Source organism: Oncorhynchus masou, chromosome 12 (genome assembly GCF_036934945.1).
Source record: "Oncorhynchus masou masou isolate Uvic2021 chromosome 12, UVic_Omas_1.1, whole genome shotgun sequence".
In the NCBI taxonomy this organism is placed as follows: domain Eukaryota; kingdom Metazoa; phylum Chordata; class Actinopteri; order Salmoniformes; family Salmonidae; genus Oncorhynchus; species Oncorhynchus masou.
Genome location: NC_088223.1, coordinates 78,516,903 through 78,541,034, shown reverse-complemented (window position 1 = coordinate 78,541,034; position 24,132 = coordinate 78,516,903). Strand labels below are relative to the sequence as shown.

The 24,132-nt window shown below is 40.1% G+C and overlaps 3 protein-coding genes across 8 annotated transcripts; all 3 read left to right on the top strand.

The window, feature by feature from the left end:
• Positions 1-278: 278 nt before the first annotated feature.
• Positions 279-5,244, top strand: LOC135550880 (natural cytotoxicity triggering receptor 3 ligand 1-like). Of its 4 annotated transcripts, none has more exons than XM_064982075.1 (6): positions 279-547; positions 1,611-1,668; positions 2,108-2,458; positions 2,639-2,938; positions 3,624-3,719; positions 4,280-5,244. In XM_064982075.1, the coding sequence occupies exons 1-6, from the start codon at positions 542-544 to the stop codon at positions 4,375-4,377; spliced, it is 909 nt and encodes a 302-aa protein (XP_064838147.1). In that variant the 5' UTR covers positions 279-541; the 3' UTR covers positions 4,378-5,244. The 4 variants fall into 4 exon arrangements, with proteins under 4 accessions (XP_064838147.1, XP_064838145.1, XP_064838144.1 ...); XM_064982073.1 differs by having other exon boundaries at positions 280-502; positions 4,250-5,244; XM_064982072.1 differs by having other exon boundaries at positions 280-547; positions 4,250-5,244.
• Positions 5,245-7,001: 1,757 nt separating this feature from the next.
• Positions 7,002-11,318, top strand: tiprl (TIP41, TOR signaling pathway regulator-like (S. cerevisiae)). 3 transcript variants are annotated; one of them, XR_010457158.1, is made up of 8 exons: positions 7,002-7,084; positions 7,699-7,826; positions 8,191-8,370; positions 8,560-8,659; positions 9,524-9,655; positions 9,923-10,062; positions 10,200-10,262; positions 10,504-10,521. XR_010457158.1 is itself a non-coding variant. In XM_064982070.1 (8 exons), exons 2-8 carry the CDS (start codon positions 7,702-7,704, stop codon positions 10,633-10,635), a joined length of 828 nt encoding a protein of 275 aa, XP_064838142.1. In that variant the 5' UTR covers positions 7,002-7,084; positions 7,699-7,701; the 3' UTR covers positions 10,636-11,318. The 3 variants fall into 3 exon arrangements, 2 of the variants coding, with proteins under 2 accessions (XP_064838142.1, XP_064838143.1); XM_064982070.1 differs by having other exon boundaries at positions 9,923-10,018; positions 10,504-11,318; XM_064982071.1 differs by lacking the exon at positions 7,002-7,084 and having other exon boundaries at positions 7,738-7,826; positions 8,180-8,370; positions 9,923-10,018; positions 10,504-11,318.
• A 101-nt stretch (positions 11,319-11,419) lies between these two features.
• riox2 (ribosomal oxygenase 2) lies at positions 11,420-24,044 on the top strand. The gene is made up of 10 exons (XM_064982068.1): positions 11,420-11,545; positions 11,812-12,240; positions 12,806-12,925; positions 15,818-15,946; positions 18,948-19,051; positions 19,379-19,484; positions 19,829-20,000; positions 23,146-23,234; positions 23,314-23,460; positions 23,790-24,044. Exons 2-10 carry the CDS (start codon positions 11,818-11,820, stop codon positions 23,946-23,948), a joined length of 1,449 nt encoding a protein of 482 aa, XP_064838140.1. The 5' UTR covers positions 11,420-11,545; positions 11,812-11,817; the 3' UTR covers positions 23,949-24,044.
• The last annotated feature ends 88 nt before the right edge of the window (positions 24,045-24,132 follow it).

The window sequence follows — 24,132 nt, the reverse complement described above, 5'->3', positions numbered from 1 at the left end:
TGGGCCAATGAATGTAACGTCCTCAACTGCTGCTTAGGACTTATTTTGTATGAGCTTTGCATTATATATATTTTCTGACTTGGAGATGAAAAGTCAAACCTAATATATCAATCCTGTAAACATGTATTGCTAAAAAAAAAAATCAGGAAACGGGTTTAATGATCTGTTCATCTGCGTTACACATGCAGATTCATGACTTTTCAGTTATTTGTAAGTACGCATTGGTTGTGCCAGAAAAGGCTTAACAACTCTGACTTCCTGTTTCAGTGTCAACATTCCTGTCAATGCTGTGGTCTACTTTTGCTGAACTGAAAACAACTGTGGTGCAGCCTCTCACAACCACCACTCAGTAATGCTGTGGCCACTTCGCAGTTTTCTCCATCGTAGACTGCAGTATGCTTTTGATGTGGAGTTTTTTTCACAGTTTCATGACATTAGCCATAGTCTTCATAAATTCTCAAGTCCCCTCTGTTCACCAAGTCAGAGAGAAGGTATCTAAAAGGTAGGATAAGAGAGTGTGAGAATTGGAGGAGAGGTGGTGATGCATGTGGGTAATTTTCACATTTTGTTTTGCTGGACAAAATCTTAAAACTAATCTTAAAACCTAGCTACCCATTATAACCTGATACTCTTTCTGGGTCTAGTTCTAATCTGAAAATGAGTTTTAACACCTAGCTAACTATTGCAATTTTACTTGCCTTCTCTAAATACATTTTTATTGTATGTTTCTTGCCAAAGTAGAGCTTTAAGATAACTCTGTAATGAAAAGCGTTAAACCATAGTATTATTAAGTGTGTAAAAAAAAGATTCACATGAGCTGTGAACTCTCTGTTTCAATTCAACATATGACCATGGGCTGAGTATCTGCATGCTGTTGCAAACTGTTTCAATGTTTTATAAATGGGTCTGTAAATGTCACTCAAGGCGTGTTGTGTGGTAGAGGGTAGCTAGCACCAATCAGCTAACATGAGATGTTGAACACAGAAGCACTAGACTCACACTCATTGAACCTGCGCTGTGAGGAAATTGATACGCAATGGTCATATAAATGATAGTGGTTCACACAACACAGAGGACGTAAGTACAGTGCATATCTTGAGGATTTGGATGCAGGTGTCTTTAACTAATAGATATGGTGTATTCAAACAGATTTGTTCATTCCATCTTAATTAAAAAAATTATATTTAAATGTTAAAAATGTTATTATTTTAACTGCACTATGGAAAAATCAGTCGAATATGAGAGTAAACGGAATACTTCTTGAACAATTTTTGTATTCAACTTCTGTTAAATCTATTCGCTGAGAGACTTGCATATGCTTTAGGTCCGCAAGACTCCACACTTCTGTGTCAGAATCTTGCAACAAAAACTGCGATAGAACTGCAATATTCAACATACATTTTATTTTGAATGGTAGACATTAAAGTATTTGTTATTTTGGAAACTTGACAAAAAAAAAACATTTCTGTCATTCCATGCATGTTTTCAGTGTATGATACAAGCCACACTTCACGTACTGAACCTCTTGTAATCACAGGATGTGAAGGTTGAAAAACCACTGAAATTTTGTGTTTAAGTAACTATCTTTGTCGTTGCTCTTTTTGGAACAGATGTCGGTGCTCTATTCTTCTGTTCTGCATTTGGCAATGCTTCTGAGTCTCCACTCAGGTAATGTTAAATGCTTTGACAAAACCTCTTCATACATGATACATGATACATTTAGAGACTGCACTTACTATGAAAACTGTGGACACTTAAGGTACAGTTTTGTTCCAAGGGGGAGGGGTGTGGGGTGGACTATCGTTGGTCAAATTATAATTTATGATTGGATAAGACAGAATCAGTGCCTTTACAACTGAAATATGAAAATTATGGAACTGAAATGAAAAGTGATTGCTGAGAGAATTGCTGTTTGGTTTAACACTAGTGGTAAATATAGTAGACAGACCCAACATTTATTGACTTAATACATTTGTCCCAGCCAGTATGGAGCTGGGAAGTGAAGTGGCTTAAAATAGTTTTACAATTGTCATGAGGTGTATCACCACCTGAACCAGTTCATCATCTGTTTTCTCAGACTGATCAACATTGATCTATTTTTCTACAGGTTTGCAGAACCTAACTACACTGCCAAATCCAACAGCAGTCATATTACACAAAGGAAATTCAGTGACGATCCACTGCACCCACAATTTACCCAATGACATTGAAATATTTACAGTAACTATAAAAGGAATAGAGGTGCTGTGCTTTTCTCAGTTTAACATAGAAGAGTGGCTGGTGTTGAAGACATGTAAAGAAAGCATACAAATTAAGTGGAATAATGAGACCAGAGAAATCTTCTTTTCACTGATGAATCTACAGATAAGTGATTCTGGACTTTACTCTTGTGAAGTGAAAAGAGCTGCACCTCCACCTGCACAAGTTTTCTCAAAAAACATAACTATTTGTGTAACAGGTTAGTGATCTCTGAAAATACTTGATAGAACTACAATCTACATGTAAAACTATTATGACCCTGTCATCACATGGTATGTGAATGCAAGTTGCCTTCAAATTGAAAATAATTTGTCTACAGTTTAAACTCTTTGTTTACACTTTAATTTCTGCATCTGCAACTTTCTGTTTGTGCATCCAGCCCCTCCTGCAGTGTCTGTGTCTGATGTAAAGGAGTCCAGTAGTGGACTTCCCATGTTGCTGTGCTCCTCTCAGGGGTTTTACCCGAAGACCATAGAGCAGGCGTGGTTTAGAGATGGTCAGCTCCTCAACACCAAACTTTCAGACAGGCAGAGAGAGGTCAACACAGATGGATCCATCAACGTCCACTCCTACCTGCCTCTGTCCTCAGGACCCAGCCAGGCTGGCCTCTATCTCTGCTGGGTCAACCACTCTTCCCTCAGCCATCCCATCACTGTCAATCACACAGTCATGTCCAATGGTGAGAGCTAAGTGTTAATGAATCAGGATTACTAGTTGACAATGTAATCGGTTGATTTCTATATCTATGTAATATAATGTTGGTGGTCTACACAACTTTTCCATAATATCTTGTGATACAGTGTACTCCAAAAGTGTTGGGACAGTGACATATTTTTGTGGTTTTGGCTTTGTACTCCAGCACTTTGGATTTGAAATGATCTGGTTAGAAATTACAGCACTTTTTGTACATTGTCCCCCTATTTTACAGGACAAAAAATATTGGGACAAATTCACTTACATGTGTATTCAAGTAGTATAAAGTATTTGGTCCCATATTCATATCACACAACAACTACATCAAATTTGTGACTCTACAGATTTGTTGGATGCATTTGCTGTTTGTTTTGGTTATGTTTCAAATGGTTCACCCAATATGGATGAAAATAACCTCAGATTAAATCTGACAGTCTGCACTTTAACCTCATATTCACTGTATAATTTCAAATTGAAAGTGCTAGAGTACAGAGCCAAAACAACAACCAATGTGTTACTGTCCCAATACTTTTGGAGCTCACCATCCATTTTTCAATATACTGATCTAACTTCTATTCTTTCTGGCAATAATTATGTTTTGGGGTACTGTATGTCAATAATTTTTCTCATTATTTAATGAACATCACACACTTTTCCTGATATTTTTTTAGGTGTCCCAGTGCGTTGGCCATTTATTTTAGTCAGCATTGGAGCAGTCTTGATTCTAGTGGTCCTTATCATCATGATCATCAAGTGTACACATTTCAGTGAGTAATTAGCTTTTCTGTTTCGCATGCTTGACATCGTGGTAGCATGATATGATATATTAAAGATGCACTCTGGGATTTTAAGCTCAACAAATTCATAACATATTGCACGAATGAGGTTTGTAACATCACACAAATTGCGAAATTCATATGATATAATACGAATTGCAAAATTTGCAACATGACACAAAATGTATGATGTAGTACACAATTGGATGACGTAGTACACAAAAAACAGGGACCTGTTTTGGCTCGTGAGCACCACTTTCAAACTACTGGCTGAAATTATACAAGAGTTTGCGAGTGCATCTCTAAGTATCAAGCACTAGATGTGTAATGCATTAGAAAACACTAAAAATGGTTAACTATTCGTGCACATTTCCAATTACAGTACAAGTCATAAACATACAGTAATGTTTGGGAGTCAGGTTTTTTCTAGGGGAATTATTTGTGACATATATCCCAATCTAACATATTTTGTTACAGTGCATTTGGTTCAGTTGATCAATGTCACATTGATTTTTATCCAGAGAGAGTCAAACACCTTTTTCTTCTTCAAGAACCTGTCCACACTGTCTCCTCCATGACTGAGAACATCATCTACTCAACACTGGGAGACCATCATCCAATCACTCTCTCCACTGCTGTACCAACATAGACAAGGGATCAACAAGCAGTACTGTACCAATAGGGCCATAGACAGTACCACCTGATGTACCAAATCCTAGGATGGGATCCTAGCTGCAGATGAATCATGTAGGACTTTCTGAGAATCACCATGTTTGGGACACTTGACTGGGGAATGAAAAAATATAAATTTGCTTGTAGGCTATCTATTCTAATGATGTGCATAAAATCAATTTGATGTTGAATGGTTGTCCATACTGTAATGCCTCTGATTATGTTAATCTATGATAATCCAATGACGACTGTCATTGATACCAGTAATAGTCTCTATGTCTGGGTAGCAGCCCAGTACAATTCCTCCTCCCAGCTGCCCACTGCACTGAGGCTAGGAAACACTGTCACCACTGATAAATCCATGACAATTGAGAATTTCAATAAGCATTTTTCTACAGCTGGCCATTTTTATTTTTAACTTTTATTTTACTAGGTAAGTCAGTTAAGAACAAATTCTTATTTTCAATGATGGCCTAGGAACAGTGGGTTAACTGCCTGTTCAGGGGCAGAATGACAGATTTGTACCTTGCCAGCTCAGGGATTTGAACTTGCAACCTTTCAGTTACTAGTCCAACGCTCTAACCACTAGGCTACCCTGCCATGCTGCTGCCATGCTTTCCACCTGGCTACCCCTACATTTTCTCTGTTGTATTACAGGCTGTACGTTTGTTTATTCCATGTGAAACTCGTGTTGTTGTTTGTGTTGCTTTATCTTGGCCAGGTCGCAGTTGTAAATGAAAACTTGTTCTCAACTAGCCTACCTGGTTAAATAAAGGTGAAATAAAATAAATACAAAAATAACATTTAAAAAATGATATGCCATTAAAAAACATATTACATTTTATTTCTGTGAAATGTATTTTTGATGGAGACCTCCCTTAGAGAGCAACTTGTATAAACACAGCACACTATCATACATTTAGGACATGTAGCAACAAAGCAATATATACAGTGGGGCAAAAAAGTATTTAGTCAGCCAACAATTGGGCAAGGTCTCCCACTTAAAAAGATGAGAGAGGCCTGTAATTTTCATCATAGGTACACTTCAACTATGACAGACAAAATGAGGAAAAAAATCCTGAAAAATCACATTGTATGATTTTTAATGAATTTATTTGCAAATTATGGTGGAAAATAAGTATTTGGTCAATAACAAAGGTTTATCTCAATACTTTGTTATATACTCTTTGTTGGCAATGACAGAGGTCAAACGTTTTCTGTAAGTCTTCACAAGGTTTTCACACACTGTTGCTGGTATTTTGGCCCATTCCTCCATGCAGATCTCCTCTAGAGCAGTGATGTTTTGGGGCTGTTGCTGGGCAACACGGACTTTCAACTCCCTCCAAAGATGTTCTATGGGGTTGAGATCTGGAGACTGGCTAGGCCACTCCAGGACCTTGAAATGCTTCTTACGAAGCCACTCCTTCGTTGCCCGGGCGGTGTGTTTGGGATCATTGTCATGCTGAAAGACCCAGCCATGTTTCATCTTCAATGCCCTTGCTGATGGAAGAAGGTTTTCACTCAAAATCTCACGATACATGGCCCCATTCATTCTTTCCTTTACACGGATCAGTCGTCCTGGTCCCTTTGCAGAAAAACAGCCCCAAAGCATGATGTTTCCACCCCCATGCTTCACAGTAGGTATGGTGTTCTTTGGATGCAACTCAGCATTCTTTGTCCTCCAAACACAACGAGTTGAGTTTTTACCAAAAAGTTCTATTTTGATTTCATCTGACCATATGACATTCTCCCAATCGTCTTCTGGATCATCCAAATGCTCTCTAGCAAACTTCAGACGGGCCTGGACATGTACTGGCTTAAGCAGGGGGACACGTCTGGCACTGCAGGATTTGAGTCCCTGGAAGCATAGTGTGTTACTGATGGTAGGCTTTGTTACCTTGGTCCCAGCTCTCTGCAGGTCATTCACTAGGTCCCCCCGTGTGGTTCTGGGATTTTTGCTCACCGTTCTTGTGATCATTTTGACCCCACGGGGTGAGATCTTGCGTGGAGCCCCAGATCGAGGGAGATTATCAGTGGTCTTGTATGTCTTCCATTTCCTAATAATTGCTCCCACAGTTGATTTCTTCAAACCAAGCTGCTTATCTATTGCAGATTCAGTCTTCCCAGCCTGGTGCAGGTCTACAATTTTGTTTCTGGTGTTCTTTGACAGCTCTTTGGTCTTGGCCATAGTGGAGTTTGGAGTGTGAGGTTTGAGGTTGTGGACAGGTGTCTTTTATACTGATAACAAGTTCAAACAGGTGCTATTAATACAGGTAACACAGATGAGGACAGATGAGCCTCTTAAAGAAGAAGTTCCAGGTCTGTGAGAGCCAGAAATCTTGCTTGTTTGTAGGTGACCAAATACTTATTTTCCACCATAATTTGCAAATAAATTAATTTAAAATCCTACAATGTGATTTTCTGGATTTTTGTTTTCTCTCATTTTTTCTGTCATAGATGAAGTGTACCTATGATTAAAATTACAGGCCTCTCTCATCTTTTTAAGTGGGAGAACATGCACAATTGGTGGCTGACTAAATACTTTTTTGCGCCACTGTATATTTTGTGCAAATTTACAGGATTACTGGATGCGGAACCATATAATAGTGGAATGAAAAGTACATCGGAAGCTTTTTGTGAAGCTCTCTCTTTCACGGACGTTAGTTGACAATCAAAATCCAGGAGTAAGTGGATTAACTTTTACATTTATTTTATATTGAATCTTTTATTTCTATTTCCATGAAGTCTCTTGTCAGTAGGGTATTGATGTTGTATGTATATCCATTAGTAATGAAGTTAAGATGACAAGTTAGTGTGATGATGATGATTGAAGTGATGCTGAAACAGCCAGCTTGTCACTAACATCCGGAGGCTCAGTTAGCTACTTTAGCTAGATAAATAAGGTTGTGGAATGCGTACTCTAGTTATTGCATTGTCGACACCTATTCCATAAACACGTTTGGCTGTTTTGTCAGCTGCCTGCTTCGCATTTTATATAACGTTGAATGTTACAATAGCTAGTTAGGTAGGCTAGCAAAGTTACTAGCTAGCTAACTAGCAAGCCTGTACAGCGGGTAAAATTATCTTGTTATAGCTAACCATATATATCCTAGCTAACTAGGTAACTACTTTTACAACTCGCCAATAAAGACATTGGATTGCTAGGTCATTTCTGAGGGCTGAACGTACTCAACTATCTACAGTTCTGCAGTGGTCGATATGCAATGTATTCTGTACTTGCATGTACTGTTTATTTACTTATGTCTCTGATGGGCTTGGTGTTTGACTGTATTTGCAGTTGATGTTGGCCAATTTGTCAGCCATGATGACCCATGGGTTTAAGAGCAGTAAGCAAGACTTCATATTCGGACCATGGAAAGTGACTGCAGCAAAAACCCACATTATGAAGTCTAAGGACATTGAACGGTAACCTGGTCCAAGTATTTTGCCGATTTTTGTGTCAGACTAAACTTTTTCTTTAATGTTGTCTGTCTAGTATTCTTAAGGTTTAGTCTACATTGGGGAGCTTGTTTATCGACTTGGTCTTACTTTAAAGACTAGTAACCAAAATGGTTGCAAGTTCAAATCCCCGAGCTGACAATGTACAAATTTGTCGTTCTACCCCTGAACAGGCAGTTAACCCACTGTTTCTAGGCCGTCATTGAAAATAAGAATTTGTTCTTAACTGACTTGCCTAGTTAAATAAAGGTCAAATAAATATTGTCAACTTACTTGGCTAGCTACATTGAGGTTAGTTGTTCAGGTTTCAATCTTGACAGTTTTGTCCCAGGTTAGGGGAGGAGATGCACATGCCCTCACTCCCAGAGATGCTGTTTGGGGACAACGTTCTACGCATTCAGCACACAGACGGCTATGGCATTGAGTTTAATGCCATCGATGCCCTCAAGAGGGTCAACAACATGCAGGACTCTGTGAAAGTGGCCTGTGCACAGGAATGGCAAGAGAGCAGGTACAACCACTAACATAATACCACTGTGATAACAATATCCACCTTCATTGTCTATATGCTTGTAAAATAAATACAACAAAAAATGGCATTTTTAAATTGTTTTGATGAAAAAGTGTTGAATAATCAGTCATTACTAGTCCCGTTATGGAGAATGGATCTGAGACTGTTGTCATGTGGTTGTATTCCCAGGGCCGATTCTGAACACTCCAAAGAGGCTGTGAAACACTACGACTGGACATATACCACAGACTACAGAGGCACTTTGTTAGGAGAGGACCAGCAGATGAGGGTGAAAGGCCTTTCAGTTCACACTGGATACAATACAGTATCCCAAACAAACACATTACAAAATAAGGGGCAAATCTTAATATGAATTTAAGTAAAAATTGAACTTAGTCTCACATTGATACATGACTAAATGTATATTTGACATACAGTACCGGTCAAAGGTTTGGACACTTACTCATTACAGGGTTTTTCTTAATTTGTACTATTTTCTACATTGTAGAGTAATAGTGACAACATCAAAACTATGAAATAACACATGGTATCATGTAGTAACCAAAAAAGTTAAACAAATCAAAATATTTTATTTGAGATGCTTCCAAGTAGCCACCCTTTGCTTCATGAGGTAGTCACCTGGAATGCATTTTCCTCACAGCGCAGGTTCAAATATATAAATAAAAAATAATTAAAACCTTGAATGAGTAGGTGTGTCCAAACTGTTGACTGGTACTGTAAGTGGAAGAGAAGGATTCACCCCCAAGTCATTGCTGCGTTTCAGGTCGTCTATATTGCAAACTCCTGCCAAATCTATCGGTGATTAACATATCAACTAACCACACCATATGGTATATCAGTCTGACGCCCGACTGCACCGTCAATGATGTGGAACACAACCATCGGCTGATGCAATGCAACAACTGCAATGTAGTCCGCCTGGAATGCAATGTTTCTTTCGCATAGGCATAATATTCATTAACTTATCTCAAGCTGTCAATTGCCTTATTCATTAGGAATCAAATTGAGGCAAACATGCCGAAACAACGAGAGACCTACCTACCTGAATGTGTCCAATAAAAAAATTTTCAGTTGCAAAACGTTTTGTTTTTTGCTACGGTTTGCACTAATAAATCACTCTTTATTCCATCAGGCGACAGAAACGTTGGAGCGCATCGACATGGAGAAGCTGAAGGCGCGAGAACAGATCATGTTCTTCGATGACGTGCTGCTTTTTGAGGACGAGCTTCACGACCACGGCGTGTCCATGATCAGCGTCAAAATAGTGAGTGCCACTTTCAGACAGGAACTGACACTTTATGATTATGCAGATTCGCCCCATATGATGTCTGTGGCTGTGTGACAAGCACCAAAGGACATGTCCTTGCGGGGGCTGTAAGACCAGGAATAAAAAGGCTTTTTATATTCACCTATGTAATTATGTTTAATGGATTTTCTTAAACGCTTGCATCTTTGAGAGACAGATTAATTTGTTCTGAGGACATTTTGAAGAAAGACTTACTCCCTTCATACCCACTTGTGTGTGATACAGAGAGTGATGCCCACCAGTTTCTTCCTGCTTCTGCGGTTCTTCCTGCGGGTGGATGGAGTTTTGATCCGGATAAATGACACACGGCTCTATCACGAGGCAAGTGTGACTGGGCTTTCCTGGGAAATGGCAATCGATTAACGGTAACCACCAGAATGGATGTGCATTGGAATCAAATTCTATGGGTAACTTTAGTGATGTCCATTTCCTTCTATGTAACTACATGATGGTTATGCCTACTTATGAAATGACTGATCGCTTACAGAGGTTCTCTTTACAGACTGGAAAGAATTACATGATCAGAGAGTTTAGCACTCGGGAAAGCAAAATTTCAGAATTGAAGGTGAGATTTTTCTTCCCCGTTTGAAAAGTACATGTGTAGCGGAAGTCCGCTGGCAAGTCAGAGCAAGCTCAGCATTGTGCAGTGACATCACTAAAATATTGTCCAAAACATTCATGCTACATGCGTATATGTCACTGTGCAGCTGATGCAATCATACCACTATTGTAAATGGAGAACAATTAGTCAATGGCAATATCTAGAAAAGACAACAGCATTTAGTTTCTCTCTCTTTGCCTTCCAGAACGTCCCTGCTGCTCTGTATACTGACCCCAACGAGATCGCCCAGCACTTAACTTTGAAGTTGACCGAGTGCGAGAAGTTGGAGCTCCCTGAGACAGGCCCCCATCCAGGGGACACAGAGGTCCCCCAGTGATGGAGAGCAGGCTGGGTCCTGTGATTGGACATCAAATTCTCTCCTGCCTGGACTTAAGATGAGCGTCTGCCAACCAAGGCAGAGTTCATCCTCCCTCCGCTCTTCAAAGAAATACTTTTTTTTTTTTTTTTACCAAAACACTGCACCTGCCTCCCTCCATACACAGGAAAAACAACAGTTAATGGAACTTCATTTTGGCATTTTCAAGTGGCCTCTTATTTTTAGTGTTATTTCACATTTCCTCAACGTAAATATTTTGGTTGGAAAATTGTGATAATTGCGTCTTTTCTATTAGAACTCCACATAATGGGTTTGTTGAATTCCACATAAAGTAGTCTGATATTTGAATGTTGTGCTATCATAGAGATCCATTCCTCATGTTATCAAAATGTTGAAAGAGCCAATATGTAAATAAATTAACTTTTTGTATGTGTTTAATCTTTTACTGGACATTGGATCTTGATTAGAGGAGAGCTCACTGCTGAAGTCGAGGAGCCCTTCTGTTGTGCATCTCACTTTAATGACATCTCCCTACCTTTCCCCCTTTTCAAACTAAGATTTTGATCTAGCTCGCTGTTGTAATAGAACGGTCTCCTTACAGAACCTGCTCAGCTCTGCTTGTTTTATTGTATTCAATATAAATGTCAACTAATAAAAGTATTTAGCCTTAACATGCAAACATTTATTGTAGTGGTTGTGTATCATTTCTGTATTGAATACAATTTGGAAATAATCCACACTCGAGACATGAATCACCAGAGCGGAATGGAAAGTACTTGTTTGCCTTCGGACATTTTATGCTACAGGACAGAACACGATTCTCACGTGTAGCTATCAAACTGATTTGGGAAAAGGGAGAGTTTATAGCTAATATGTGTTAAATCTGAAGGTGGGAACATACGCAAAACAGGTAACGTTCGCTATATTTTAGCATTATATAACATTAGCTACAGTTTGAAAGCTAGCTAACGTTAATTAACGTTAGCCCATAAACGTTATTAGCTAGCTAACATTTGTATCTGAAGCTTGCTACAGTAGCTACATAACCCCAAGTATTTGCTATCGAACGGGCTATTCCAACTGCACTGTAAATCGTAATTTGATAGCAATGGAAAATTGAAACTGCTAACTAGCTATCTTCTAATCTAATGCCACTGATGTAACGTTCTCTATCAGCTAAAGATGCCCAGGAAAGGAAGAAAAGCAGCATCCGGAGACGAAGAGGTCGCTCCCAAACATAGGAAAACAGACTCCAATGGGGTCCCCTCTCCTTTCTGCTTCGACACCCCAGACACTGTCTTCCAGAGCCTAATTTCCCCAGTGGGACAGGAGGAATTTTTCGCTGACTACTGGGAGAAGAAGCCCCTCCACCTCCAGAGGTCTGACCCAGGCCTGGCCTCCTACTACAAGTCTCTGTTCCAGCTTTCAGACCTGAAGGGGCTGTGCGCTCAGGGCCTGACGTATGCCAGAGACCTCAATGTGTGCCGCAGCGTCCAGGGCAACAAGACTGTGTTGAACAAGGAAGGCCGTGTCAACTACAGCCAGCTCAAAAAGGACTTCAACCAGAAGGCCACCATCCAGTTCCACCAGCCTCAGAGGTTTAAGGTGAGAGTAGTGGACATGTGTTTATCCACAGTGTTTTGTACTCCCGAGTCATGGGTTCTGGTCTGTGATAGTATGAAACAGGAGAACATGTTTTGTTTCTACTGAACATAACTCTGCTCCTGTATGGCCACAGTATGTGGGGAAGGGTTTTCCCAGCCTAGCATTATTACCTAAACACTTGATTCAGCTTGATTGTATTAATTATGATTGTTGATCAGTTGAATAAGGTATTATTAGATCTTGGCCTGCCAAAACTGCATCCCTGTAGAAAATGGAGTGAAGGTCCTAGTTAATGCAGCACTGTGGCAGTGGCTCTGTGCTAACAGAAAGGGACTGGTAGTGACATATATCCTTTAGCTAAGATGTTGTTTAGCTCAGATTCAGATTTGCCTATTTTAAATGTGAACACCTTGAATATGTTGGTGAACACAACATGAATTAAAATCTATTGCACAGATATCTGAACATCTTGATCATTCCATATTTGTGCAAAGCTGAACCCAATAGTATTATATTCGGAGATTCTAAGATGCCTGCTCTCCTCTAACTAACCGTGTGTCTCCAGGACGAGTTGTGGCGGATTCAGGAGAGGCTGGAGTGTTTCTTCGGCGCTCTTGTGGGCTCCAACGTCTACATCACCCCACAGGATTCCCAAGGGCTACCCCCACACTACGACGACGTGGAGGTACACCACTGAACTGGCCCCAAAATGGTCCACATCAGGGTAGTGTTCAGTGGGAACCAGAACATGTCATAGCTACCCATAAGAAACTAAAATTTCACCTTTACATTTCAAATAATTTTGCTACAGTGTTCCCTACTGAACATAACCCTGGCTGCAACATTTGTAGTATAGTTTTGAGGGTTAGAAAATATTTAAATGTTTACATACTCTTTTACCCACTTCATATGTATATGCTTTATTCTAGTAATCCTATATATCTACTGCTGTACACCTTTCCTATTCATATACTGTCCATACTGTCTACATACCATCATATATATATATTTACACACAGTGGGGCAAAAAAGTATTTAGTCAGCCACCAATTGTGCAAGTTCTCCCACTTAAAAAGATGAGGCCTGTAATTTTCATCATAGGTACACTTCAACTATGACAGACAAAATGAGAAGAAAAAAAATTCAGAAAATCACATTGTAGGATTTTTAATGAATTTATTTGCATATTATGGTGGAAAATAAGTATTTGGTCACCTACAAACAAGCAAGATTTCTGGCTCTCACAGACCTGTAACTTCTTCTTTAAGAGGCTCCTCTGTCCTCCACTCGTTACCTGTATTAATGACAACTGTTTGAACTTGTTATCAGTATAAAAGACACTTGTCCACAACCTCACAGTCACACTCCAAACTCCACTATGGCCAATATACATATATATATATATATTGATATATACTGTCAAGTGGATGGATTATATTGGCAAAGGAGAAATGCTCACTAACAGGGATGTAAACACATATGCACAACATTTGAGAGAAATAAGCTTTTTGTGCATATAGAAAACTTTGGTATCTTTTATTTCAGCTCATGAAACCAAAACTTTACATGATGCGTTTATATTTTTGTTCAATATATATATATACACTGCTTAAAAAAAATAACGGGAACACTTAAACAACACAATGTAACTCCAAGTCAATCACGCTTCTGTGAAATCAAACTCTCCACCTGTGGACGTCGGACCCTCATACCACCCTCATGGAGTCTGTTTCTGACCGTTTGAGCAGACACATGCACATTTGTGGCCTGCTGGAGGTCATTTTGCAGGGCTCTGGCAGTGCTCCTCCTTGCACAAAGGCGGAGGTAGGGGCCCTGCTGCTGGGTTGTTGCCCTCCTACGGCCTCCTCCACATCTCCTGATGTACTGGCCTGTCTCCTGGTAGCGCCTCCATGCTCTGGACACTACGCTGACAGACACAGCAAACCTTCTTGCCACAGCTCGCATTGATGTTCCATCCTGATGAGCTGCACTACCTGAGCCACTTGTGTGGGTTGTAGACTCCGTCTCATGCTACCACTAGAGTGAAAGCACCGCCAGCATTCAAAAGTGACCAAAACATCAGCCAGGAAGCATAGGAACTGAGAAGTGGTCTGTGGTCCCCACCTGCAGAACCACTCCTTTATTGGGGGTGTCTTGCTAATTGCCTATAATTTCCACCTGTTGTCTATTCCACTTGCACAACAGCATGTGAAATTTACTGTCAATCAGTGTTGCTTCGTAAGTGGACAGTTTGATTTCACAGAAGTGTGATTGACTTGGAGTTACATTGTGTTGTTTAAGTGTTCCCGTTATTTTTTTTGAATAATTTTGCACGCCCAATTTTTCAGTTTTTGATTTGTTAAAAAAGTTTGAAATATCCAATAAATGTCGTTCCACTTCATGATTGTGTCCCACTTGTTGTTGATTCTTCACAAAAAAATACAGTTTTATATCTTTATGTTTGAAGCCTGAAATGTGGCAAAAGGTCACAAAGTTCAAGGGGGCCGAATACTTTCGCAAGGCACTGTGTGTATATATTTTATATATATATATATATATATATATATACATACATACATATATATATATATACTGAACAAAAATATAAAGGCATCATGAAAAGTTTGGTTTCATGAGCTGAAATAAAAGATACCAAAGTTTTCTATATGCACAAAAAGCTTATTTCTCTCAAATGTTGTGCATATGTGTTTACATCCCTGTTAGTGAGCATTTCTCCTTTGCCAATATAATCCATCCACTTGACAGATCTGGCATATCAAGAAGCTGATTAAACAGGTGCACCTTGTGCTGGGGACAATAAAAATATACTTTAAAATGTACAGTTTTGTCACACAACAAAATGCTACAGATGTCTCAAGTTTTGAGGGAGCGTGCAATTGGCATGCTGACTGCAGGAATGTCCACCAGAGCTGTTGCTAGAGAATTGAATGTTAATTTCTCTACCAGAAGTGTCGTTTTAGAGAATTTGGCAGTAAGTCGAACAAAACTCAGACCATCTCGGGGAAGCTCATCTGCGTGCTCGTCATGCTCTGGATCAACTTGTACAACGACGTGTTCCAGTTCCCGCCAATATCAAGCAACTTCACACAGCTATTGAAGAGTAGTGGGACAACATTCCACTGACCTTAATCAATAGTCTGATTATCTTTGCAAAGGAGATGTCACTCTACATGAGGCAAATGCTGGTCACAGCAGATACTGACTGGTTTTCTGATCCATGCCCCTACCATTTGTTTAAGGTATCTGTGACCAACAGACGCATATCTGTATTCCCAGTCATGTGAAATCCATAGACTATGGCCTAAAGAATGTATTTCAATTGACTGAATTCCTTATATGAACTGTAAATCTTTGAAATTGTTACATGTTGCTTTTATTTTTGTTCAGTGTATATATTTATATTCTGGACACAGACATTGCTCATTATGCTATTTCTAGAATTTTGGGGATTTGAGTGTACTGTTTTGTAATGTTCGGTATAACTGTTTGAGCCAGAAACAAGTATTTTGCTGCACCTGCGATAACATCTGCTAAATATGTGTACGCCTTTCCCCAGGTGTTTATCCTCCAGTTGGAGGGTGAGAAACATTGGCGTCTGTACAGCCCCACGGTGCCCCTGGCCAGAGAGTACTGCGTGGCTCTTGAGGAGCGCATCGGCAGCCCCACACACGACATCATACTGAAGGTACGTTAGGAGCAGGGTGACGCTGCCCATAATCTGTGTCAGTTTGCATTTATTGGGGGCAATTGCGACATACATTTTGGGACTTTAAAATGAATGATATACAGTCGTGGCCAAAAGTTTTGAGAATGACACGAATATACATTGTCACAAAGTCTGCTGCCTCAGTATCTTTAGATATTTTTGTCAGATGTTACTATGGAATGCTGAAGTATAATTACAAGCAGTGTCAAAGGCTTTTATTGACAATTACATGAAGTTGATGCAAAGAGTCAATATTTGCAGTGTTGACCCTTCTTTTTCAAGACCTCTGCAATCCATCCTGGCATGCTGTCAATTAACTTCTGGGCCACATCCTGACTGATGGCAGCCTATTCGTGCATAATCAATGCTTGGGGTTTGTCAGAATTTGTTGGTTTTTGTTTGTCCACCCGCCTCTTGAGGATTGACCACAAGTTCTCAATGGGATTAAAACCTCTCTGGGATATGTGGGACGCTAGCATCCCACCTGGCCAAAAGCCAAGGAAAATGCAGAGTGCCAAAATCAAATAAATTACTATAAAAATCTAACTTTCATTAATTCACACATGCAAGATAGCAAATTAAAGCTACACTTGTTGTGAATCCAGCCAACATGTCAGATTTCAAAAAGGCTTTTCGCCGAAAGCAAACAATGCTATTATCTGAGGATAGCACCTCCATAAACAAAGAGAGAAACCATATTTCAACCCTGCAGGCGCAACACAAAACACAGAAATAAAAATATAATTCATGCCTTAGCTTTGACAAGCTTCTTTTGTTGGCACTCCAATATGTCCCATAAACATCACAAATGGTCCTTTTGTTCGATTAATTCCATCGATATATATCCAAAATGTCCATTTATTTGGCGCGTTTGATCCAGAAAAACACCGGTTCCAACTTGCGCAACGTGACTACAAAATATCTCAAAAGTTACCTGTAAACTTTGCCAAAACATTTCAAACTACTTTTGTAATACAACTTTACGTATTTAACTTAAATAATCGATAAAATTTAAGACGAGATGATCTGTGTTCAATACAGGAGGAAAACAAACTGTAGCTAGCTTTCTGGTCACACGCCTCTATCTAACAGTACACTTCAAGTGACCCTCGTTCAAGATGGCCGTACTTCTTCATTACACAAAGGAATAACCTTAACCATTATCTAAAGACTGACATCCAGTGGAAGCGATAGGAACTGCAAGAAGGTCCCTTTTAGAAATCTGGATTCCCAATGAAAACCCATTGAAAAGAGTGACCTCAAAAAACTAAAATCTGAATGGTTTGTCCTCGGGGTTTCGCCTGCTAAATAAGTTCTGTGATACTCACAGACATGATTAAAACAGTTGTAGAAACTTCATAGTGTTTTCTATCCAAATCCACTAATAATATGCATATCTTATCTTCTGGGGATGAGTAGCGGGCAGTTGAATTTGGCATGCATTTCATCCGGATGTGAAAATACTGCCCCCTGTCACCAAGAAGTTAAGGACTGGGGAGTGTCCTGGCCATGGACCCAAAATATCAATGTTTTGTTCCCCAAGTCACTTAGTTATCACTTTTGCCTCATGACAAGGTGCTCCATCATGCTGGAAAATACATTGTTCGTCACCAAACTGTACCTGGATGGTTGGAAGAAGTTGCTCTCGGAGGATGTGTTTGTACCATTCTTTGTTCATGGCTGTGTTCTTAGGCAAAATTGTGAGTGAGCCCACTCCCTTGGCTGAGGAGCAACCCCACACATGAATGGTCTCAGGATGCTTTTCCGTTAGCATGACACAGGACTGATGGTAGCGCTCACCTTGTCTTCTCCGGACAAGCTTTTTTTCCGGATGCCCCAAACAATCGGAAAGGGGATTCATCAGAGAAAATGACTTTACCCCAGTCCTCAGCAGTCCAATCCCTGTACCTTTTGCAGAATACAGAGAGATCCTTGATGAAAACCTGCTCCAGGACTCTCAGGACCTCAGACTGGGGCGAAGGTACACCTTCCAACAGGATAACGCCCCTAAGCACACAGCCAAGATAAAGCAGGAGTGGCTTCGGGACAAGTCAATGTTCTTGAGTGGCCCAACTAGAGCCTGGACTTGAACACAATCAAACATCTCTGGAGAGACCTGAAAATATCTGTGCAGTGATGCTCCCCATCCAACCTGACAGAGCTTGAGAGGATCTGCAGAGAAGAATTCCCCAAATATTGGTGTGCCAAGCTTGTAGTGTTATACCCAAGAAGACTCGAGGCTGTAATCGCTACCAAAGGTGCTTCAACAAAGTACTAAGTAAAGGGCCTGAATACTTATGTAAATGTGATATTTTCTTTTCTTTTCTTTACCAGTATCGCAGACTACATAGACTCTTTGGTCCTGTACAAACTTGCTATATGTCAAATATTGTGTGCTATAGCTTGCAAAATAAATAAATGTGACTGGATGACAACATGAAGTTTGTTTCCAATAGTAGGGCTATTTTCCTATAGAAGTTTGTTTCCTTGCCACAATATTGAGTATCAATATTGAGTATTGCCCTACTGATGTTGTCCCGGCCCAACTATAAATGCCTCATGAGCTTAGTTTAATTGTCATACACTATCAGAACCCAACATTTTAAGCCTGTTTTACTTCATTGTTTGCAAACAATGTAATTGTAAACAAACACTGTGTAGCTTCAAAACAAGTTTTAACCATCATTTTAATACCATGGACGGTCAGTCCTTGCATCCATAGCTTTGTCTATGAATTTGACCAAAACAGTGGCAGGGTCATCACGCTTTAGGGGTTTCCTGTCGACTAAACAAAACCAATGTCTCTCTAGGCAAGACCAGTCAAAGGCCACAACCTGAAAGTAATCCACAGTAGTGCACTTAAGAGTCTTGATCCACATTTGGAAAACGCTTCACTGGAGTATTTTGCAACGTAGTGTGACTTGTGGCCTGAGCTATTGAGTTTAAGTGGGGGGGGGTGTTTGTCCTTTTTTTCCCATAGGCAGGTGATCTGCTCTACTTCCCCAGAGGAACCATCCATCAGGCGGACACCCCCGTGGGAGTGGATCATTCTACCCACCTAACCCTCAGTACCTACCAGAACACGTACGTGAGACTCACTGTGGCACCTAAGAAATTGATACCAGCGATCCTCTGGTTGTGAACTCATTCCTTGAAAAGTAATACGTGCAACGCTTGCACACTATTAAAAACCTGATATTTTATCTATTAATATCATGTTTCAGCCATCAATGGCCTTAGTCAGAATTTGCCAACTCGTAGCCTGACAGATCTTCCTCTGGGTTTCGAACTGGCTATACCTCTCTAACCTCAACGCTATCTCAGCCCCACCACTTCTTCATTCTCTCATTTGAAACAATGGAAATTCATAATCTTGATGTGTAAAGTTACTTAAACTTTTTTTCACCTCAGGTCATGGGGAGACTATCTGGCCAACGTGTTCCCCAATTTCTTGTATGACTCCCTTAAGACCAGTGACATCACCAGGAGGGTAGGCATGCCCAGGAGAATCTTGATGGTGAGGTCTGCTTCCGTACTCTGTTCCAACACTTAAACATTTCATCCTTCCTTCTGTCCTTCCTTGAGGGAAACACTCATCTGCCATGGTCAGATTGGTGAATGTGAGTGATAACTTACAGTTCAGTGATTTACCTAAAGGAGGAATAAGGAATTTGCACTGAACGATGTGTTGAATGTTTTTAATGTCTAAACTTTAGTTCTCACTGGTTGCATGTTCTGCTAAATTTAGTTTCATAATAGAAATTACAATGTATGCCTATTGAAAATAATAGTGTCCTATCTGCGTAGTTCAGTCTTACCTACTGCTATCTATTAAGCACTATAACATTGTGTGTGTACAAGGGAGCCAACGCAGCCCCAGACACAAGCAGGCAGTTGGCCTCATTATTGAGGAGCGTGGCAGATCAGATGGAGAGGGGCGAACACGAACTCCGTACCGGGGACATGAAGAGGGACTTTGCCCTCCACAGACTGCCACCTTACACACCAGAGCAAGATGACATCTCATCATCAGGTGTGTGTCTTGCTGAATAATATTTAAAAGTCCAATGAGTAGAATGTTTATTACAGACAGTGTGTGTTGCCCATAGAATTTGAAACAGTAACTGGACACATTCTGAGATATGAATCTGTTTAAATTAGAAATGGACAGTGGTGTTTTTCTACTAAGAAGTGATGTTTCTGTACAGGCTACAGATATGCATTTAAATAGTGATGTGCATTGATACTTTAGAATGTGCCTCTTACGTTTTTCTGACAGACTTAACATATGTGTTAACATCTGTCCGGACGCTTGCTGAATCTGAGCTAAGCAGGGAGAGTAACATTTATAGTAAGGTCTGGAAAATAGTGTTGGGGCATTGAATATGGATAGGTACAGTATCGCTAGCCACTTTGTTGTGGATCGGGTCTTTCTATAAATAATGGGGCCAATGTGTGACATTGGGATCAAAATTTCAAACTGGTTTGAAACAAATTATTTTCCATGCAGTTCCTCATGTGTACTTTGAGGAATATATGCAAATTGATCCATAACTCCACCTATACAACATAGGCCTAGGACAATACATCCTTTGAGCAGGGTTCATACAGACATTGGCAAGTCAAATTCATGGACTTTTTCAAGCACTTAATTGTAATTTTCAAGGACATCAATATTATACAATTGTGCGGCAGGTAGCCTTGCTGTTAAGAGCATTGGGCCAATAACCGAAAGGTTGCCGGTTTGAATCCCCGAGCAGACTGAAAAATATGTCTGTGCCATTGAGCAAGACACTTAACCCTAATTGCTCCTGTAAGTCGCTCTGGATAAGAGTGTGCTAAATGACTAAGATGTAATACTTTACATTTATGTAGAGTGGTAGTCGAAAGTTTACATACACTTAGGTTGGAGTCAATAAAACTTGTTTTTCAACCACTCCACAAATTTATTGTTAACAAACTATAGTTTTGGGAAGGCTGTTAGGACATCTACATTGTGCCTTACACATGTAATTTTTCCAACAATTGTTTACAGACAGATTATTTAACTTATAATTCATTGTATCACAATTCCAGTGGGTTAGAAGTTTATATACACAAAGTTGACTGTGCCTTTTAAACAGCTTGGAAATTGGAGGTGTACATGTGGATGTATTTCAAGGCCTACCTTCAAACTCAGTGCCACTTTGCTTGACATCATGGGAAAATTAAAATAAATCAGCTAAGACCTCAGGGGGAAAAAATGTAGACCTCCACAAGTCTGGTCCATCCTTGGGAGCATTTTCCAAACGCCTGAAGGTACCACGTTCATCTGTACAAACAATAGTACGCAAGTATAAACACCATGGGACCACATAGCCATCATACTGCTCAGGAAGGAGACACATTCTGTCTCCTAAAGATGAACGAACTTTGGTGCGAAAAGTATTAATCAATTACAGAACAACAGCAAAGGACCTTGTGAAGATGCTGGAGGAAACAGGTACAAAAGTATCTATATCCACAGTAAAACGAGTCCTATATCGACATAACCTGAAAGGCCGCTCAGCAAGGAAGAAGCCACTGCTCCAAATCCGCCATAAAAAATACCGACTACGGTTTGCAACTGCACATGGGGACAAAGATCATACTTTTTGGAGAAATGTCCTCTGGTCTGATGAAACAAAATAGAACTGTTTGGCCATAATGACCATTGTTATGTTTGGAGGAAAAAGGGTGAGGCTTGCAAGCCGAAGAACACCATGCCAACCGTGAAGTACGGGGGTGACAGCATCATGTTGTGGGGGTGCTTTGCTGCAGGAGGGACCGGTGCAATTCACAAAATAGATTACATCATGAGGCAGGAAAATTATGTGGATATATTGAAGCAACAAAATGGGCCAAAATTCCCCCAACTTATTGTGGGAAGCTTGAGGAAGGCTATCATAAACGTTTGGCCCAAGTAAAACAATTTAAAGGCAATGCTACCAGATACTAATTGAGTGTATGTAAACTTCTGACCCACTGGGAATGTGATGAAATAAATAAATGCTGAAATAAATAATTCTTTCTACTATTATTCTGACATTTCACATTCTTAAAATAAAGTGGTGATCTTAATTGACCTATGACAGGGAATTTTTACTCTGATTAAATGTCAGGAATTGTGAAAAACTGAGTTGAAATGTATTTGGCTAAGGTGTATGTAAACTTCCGACTTCAACTGTACATATGGCTCTGGGAAAAAATTAAGACTGCAAAATGATCGGTTTCACTGGTTTTGTTATTTATAGGTAGGTATGTGTTTGGGTTAAATGAACATTTTTGTTTTATAATAACAAGAAGGATGCAGTGTTGTCTGACCTCGAATACTGCAAGACAACACAATACTAATGTTTTAATTTAGGAGGAGTTCAAAATCAATATTTGGTGTAAATCAGGGTTATTCCAATCACAGCTTTCATGCATCTTGGCATGCTCTCCACCAGTCTTTCACATTGATGTTGGGTGACTTTATGCCATTCCTGGTGCAAAAATTCCAGAGGTTTTCAACAGCTGTAATAAGTTGTCCAGCGTAGGAAATCCCCACTGGTATCACAGTTTATAGAAAGACCAGTCACCATCTTGCTGAAACCAAGCCTTTTGGAACCACTGCTTGTGCTGTAAATAATAAAGCAAGGAGACTTATTCCATGGTCAAATCCTGCCTCTTGTAGATCTGAAAGATTTATCTCAGTAATATGGTACCTGTCATTACCAAAGGTGAAGAAAGCAGCACAAAACTTTAGCACCTTCCTTCAGAACCAAGAGTATTAAGTTTCAACTCCCGAGTGGCACAGTGGTCTAAGGCACCGCATCTCAGTGTTAGAGGCATCACTACAGACCCTGGTTTGATCCCAGGCTGTATCACAACCGGTCGTGGTCAGAATCCCATAGGGCGGCGCACAATTGGCACAGATTCGTCCGGGTTAAGGGAGGGTTTGGCCAGGGTAGGCCGCCATTGTAAAACAAGAATTTGTTCTTAACTGACTTGCCTAGTTAAATTAAAGGTAAAAAAAAAAAATATATATATATATAAGTAACTAATATGGTACAACTTATCCAATCCTTGCAGAGCTACAAGAAGTTCCCAGGAGGAGTTTATTGGGCATGAGTGTATATGTTTTAGCCTAGGTCTTTCTGTGTGTGTGTTCTTCACAGCTGGAAAGATGCCTGCTTTAGAAGATACGGTGTGTCTGAGGTTTAAAGACCACATCCTGGTGTCTTTAGAGACGTGTCAAAGCCCATCAGTAAGTGCCTTCAGTTTTAACAGTTTACATATTTTACCTAGCTGCTCTTGGACTAAAGTGTGTGTTTGTGTGTGTTTAGGATGGGTCGGTATCGTTGGTGGTTGATGTGATGCACTCTCTGAGGAACAGAAGGGAGAAACATATGATGGGACAGAGTGGTGATGATGATGATGATAGTGGTGGTGATGATGATAGTGGTGAAGAGGAGGAAGATGCACCCTCTGAGGTAACCTGGCACATTTTGCCAAGACAATGTACTTAGTTGACAATATGGATATAGGATTTGAGTTAAAGTACCTCTACCATTTGGATATTATATAGAATTCTTAAAGTAGATTATACACTGCCAGTCAGCCAGGATTTGAATGGTTTATGAATGAAGATGTTTGTGTTACTTTGATGAGAGTCAATATGAATTACAGTATCGAATCAGAAGCTATATGTCTGTAGATAAGGCCCAATTCCTGATATTTTGTTTACACAGGCAAAATGCATGGTCATGTCTGAAACTGTCTGTAAAGTTCTGTCTGTCATATCTCTCCGCCTATCTCCTAGACCCCCGGCATGACCTTCCCCTTCGAAGACCTCCCGGCCATCAGGCAGCTGCAGGCGGGTCAGCCCATCCCTGTGTCTCAGCTAAAAAGGCAATTGGACAATGACAAAGTCCAGATGGCCCTGGTGCTCTGGTCGGAGGGCCTGCTGGAGGTGTGCTAATACCCCAACAGCATACTCTGACACCAACAACCACTGCTTTCCATTTGGTCACACAATAAATCAAGGGTCCTTTATTCTACGGCTTACTTCATCTAATTTAAATGTGTTCAATGTGGTTTGTGTGTGTGTCTGTTTACAGATCTGAAACACAATATTACATTTACAGTTAACACACTTTATTGAC

Excerpts from the sequence above, each read along its gene's own strand:
- tiprl (XM_064982070.1), top strand. The coding sequence starts at position 7,702 with ATGTTGGCCAATTTGTCAGCCATGATGACCCATGGGTTTAAGAGCAGT. Across the intron at positions 10,019-10,199 it reads ACACACGGCTCTATCACGAG|ACTGGAAAGAATTACATGAT; the intron begins GCAAGTGTGACT and ends TTCTCTTTACAG. Across the intron at positions 10,263-10,503 it reads GCAAAATTTCAGAATTGAAG|AACGTCCCTGCTGCTCTGTA; the intron begins GTGAGATTTTTC and ends TTTGCCTTCCAG.
- riox2 (XM_064982068.1), top strand. The coding sequence starts at position 11,818 with ATGCCCAGGAAAGGAAGAAAAGCAGCATCCGGAGACGAAGAGGTCGCT. Across the intron at positions 20,001-23,145 it reads AGATGACATCTCATCATCAG|CTGGAAAGATGCCTGCTTTA; the intron begins GTGTGTGTCTTG and ends TGTTCTTCACAG. Across the intron at positions 23,461-23,789 it reads AGGAAGATGCACCCTCTGAG|ACCCCCGGCATGACCTTCCC; the intron begins GTAACCTGGCAC and ends CCTATCTCCTAG.
- LOC135550880 (XM_064982072.1), top strand. Across the intron at positions 1,669-2,107 it reads GCTTCTGAGTCTCCACTCAG|GTTTGCAGAACCTAACTACA; the intron begins GTAATGTTAAAT and ends ATTTTTCTACAG. Across the intron at positions 2,459-2,638 it reads CATAACTATTTGTGTAACAG|CCCCTCCTGCAGTGTCTGTG; the intron begins GTTAGTGATCTC and ends TTGTGCATCCAG.